This window comes from Clinocottus analis, unplaced genomic scaffold (assembly GCF_023055335.1).
Source record: "Clinocottus analis isolate CAN_PGR_092001 unplaced genomic scaffold, fCliAna1.0.p SCAF_4, whole genome shotgun sequence".
Lineage (NCBI taxonomy): Eukaryota > Metazoa > Chordata > Actinopteri > Perciformes > Cottidae > Clinocottus > Clinocottus analis.
Genome location: NW_027176153.1, coordinates 1415543 through 1418042, shown reverse-complemented (window position 1 = coordinate 1418042; position 2500 = coordinate 1415543). Strand labels below are relative to the sequence as shown.

Sequence of the window (2500 nt, the reverse complement as noted above, 5' to 3'; positions counted from 1 at the left end):
GTTGAATGTTCACATGTTGAATGTTCACATGTTGTGTTATGATTTGTTAGAGTTGGACTTCACATCATTTAAACTAATAATCATCCTGAAAGTCATTTTTTTTATAGTTGGACCTGAAACCTTTTCATTTCTTTCTGTGTGTCATCTTCATTTCCTCTGAACCAGAAACATGTAGACTGATATTTACACATCAACATCTCACATGTGTAGCTTTTATATAACAACATTATCAAACAGCCCTCGTGGCTGCAGACACACACTTTATCGTTTGAGGAGGACCTTCAGAGGAAGGTCAGAACATAGTTGGGTTTAACACCCGGTGAGTCTCTTCTTTTTATGAGTGATCGCTTCTTATTTCCTCTCAGCGTCACACGTCCGACCTTTGACCCTCAGCTTGTCTCGGCAGGTCGGCGGCATCCCCGTGGTGCAGGTGTTCGCCGAGGCCGCCTCTCTGTCCGCCATGCCTTTCATCTTCGCCAAGTTCGACGGCGTCCTGGGGATGGGGTACCCCAACGTGGCCATCGACGGCATCACCCCCGTGTTCGACCGCATCATGTCGCAGCACGTCCTCAAGGAGGAGGTGTTCTCCGTCTACTACAGCCGGTGGGTTGAGGCCGCCGACCTCCTCCACCCGGGGACGAGGGTTTGACTGGAACCAGCTGGGCAGAGAACGGCACCAGATTATTGGAATGAAAACATAGTTAGCTGCTGGTGGAACACAGAGGATGCACTGAAGTAAATGTTTTTATTTCTCCTATTCGAGGAATTCCCCGTCCTTGATATGCTGGTATTATATACTGGTATTATTCTAACACTGTAAGGTTTTGTTTGGACGCCAGTGGGACGAGACGGTGCTTTGAGAATGTTCCTCCACATCGCTCACGATCAGATATGTGGAAAGAAAACAGCTGAAGAAGAATGATGATGATCCTGGGGAATTTGGTCAGAGTGAGAGGTCGCGGGGCCAGAGAGCATCTGAAGAGAGAGCGCAGCGTGGAAAACACAACGCGCAGCAGAGGAGATGAAGATGAAGATGAAGAGTGTGTGAACGTGTCGTCCTGTTGCAGGGACCCCAAACACTCGCCTGGAGGAGAGCTGGTGCTGGGCGGCACCGACCCAAACTACTACACCGGCTCCTTCAACTACCTCCACACCACGGAGACGGGCAAGTGGGAGGTGACCATGAAGGGGTGGAGGGGAGTGTGTGTGGTGGTGTGGAGTGGGTGGGTGTGTGTGGTGTGTGTGTGAGAGTGTGTGGTGTGTGTGGGTGTGTGTGTGTGGGGTGTGTGGTGTGTGTTTAACGGTATCTCATGTCTCTTGCCTCTCTTTCTCCCTCCCTCCCTTCCTTTCTCTCTCTCTTCCTTATCCCTCCCTCACTCCCTTCCTCCCTCCCTTCCTTTCATTCTCCCTCCTTTCCTCCCTCCCCTCCTTCTTTTCTCCCTCCCTTCCTCCTCCCTTCCTCCTTCCTTCCTTCCTTCCTTTCTCCCTTCCTTCCTCCCTCCATCCTTTCTTCCCTCCCTTCCTTCCTTTCTCTCTTTCTTATCCCTTCCTCCCTTCCTTTCTTTCTCCCTCCTTTCCTCCCTCCCTTCCCACCTTCCTTCCTTCCGTCCTTCCTCCCTTCCTTCCACTCTTTCTTCCTCCCTCCCTTTCCTTCTTTCCTCCTTTCCACCCTCCCCTCCTCTTTCCCTTCCTTTCTCTCTTCCTCATCCCTCCCTCCCTTTCTTTCTCCCTCCTTTCCTCCCTCCTTTCCTTCCTCCCTCCGTCCTTTCCTTCCTTTCATTCTCCCTCTTTTCCTCCCTCCCCTCCTTCTTTTCTCCCTCCCTTCCTCCTTCCTTCCTTCCTTTCTCCCTTCCTTCCTCCCTCCATGCTTTCTTCCCTCCCTTCCTTCCTTGTCTCTCTTTCTTATCCCTTCCTCCCTTCCTTCTTTCTCCCTCCTTTCCTCCCTCCCTTCCTACCTTCCTTCCTTCCGTCCTTCCTCCCTTCCTTCCACCCTTTCTTCCTCCCTCCCTTCTTCTTTCCTCCTTTCCTCCCTCCCCGGTCCTCTTTCCCTTCCTTTCTCTCTTCCTCATCCCTCCCTCCCTTTCTTTCTCCCTCCTTTCCTTCCTGTCTTTCTCCCTCTTTTCCTCCCTCCCTTTCTTCCTTCCTCCTTTCCTTCTTTCTTCCTTCCTCCTTTCCTTCTTTCCTCCCTCCCTCCCTCCTTCTTTCCTCCCTCCCTTCCCTCCCTCCTCCTTTCCTTCTTCCCTCCTTCCATCCCTCCCTCCCTTTCTTCCTCCCTCCTTTCCTTCTTCCCTCCTTTCTTCCTCCCTCCCTTTCTTCCTCCCTCCTTTCCTTCTTTCCTCCCTCCCTCCCTCCTTCTTTCCTCCTCCCTTCCCTCCTCCCTCCTTTCCTTCTTCCCTCCTTCCATCCCTCCCTCCTTTCTTCCTCCCTCCTTTCCTTCTCCCTCCTTTCTTCCTCCCTCCCTTTCTTCCTTCCTCCTTTCCGTCTTTTCTCCCTCCCTCCC

At 52.2% G+C, this 2500-nt stretch overlaps 1 protein-coding gene across 1 annotated transcript in view; it reads left to right on the top strand.

Annotated features, from left to right (window-relative positions):
* ren (renin) overlaps window positions 1-2500 on the top strand; it is an 8515-nt gene that overhangs the window by 3708 nt on the left and 2307 nt on the right. Inside the window, 2 exon segments of the mRNA XM_068598070.1 lie at window positions 407-603; window positions 1068-1190. Of these exon segments, the coding sequence (XP_068454171.1) occupies window positions 407-603; window positions 1068-1190 (320 nt within the window).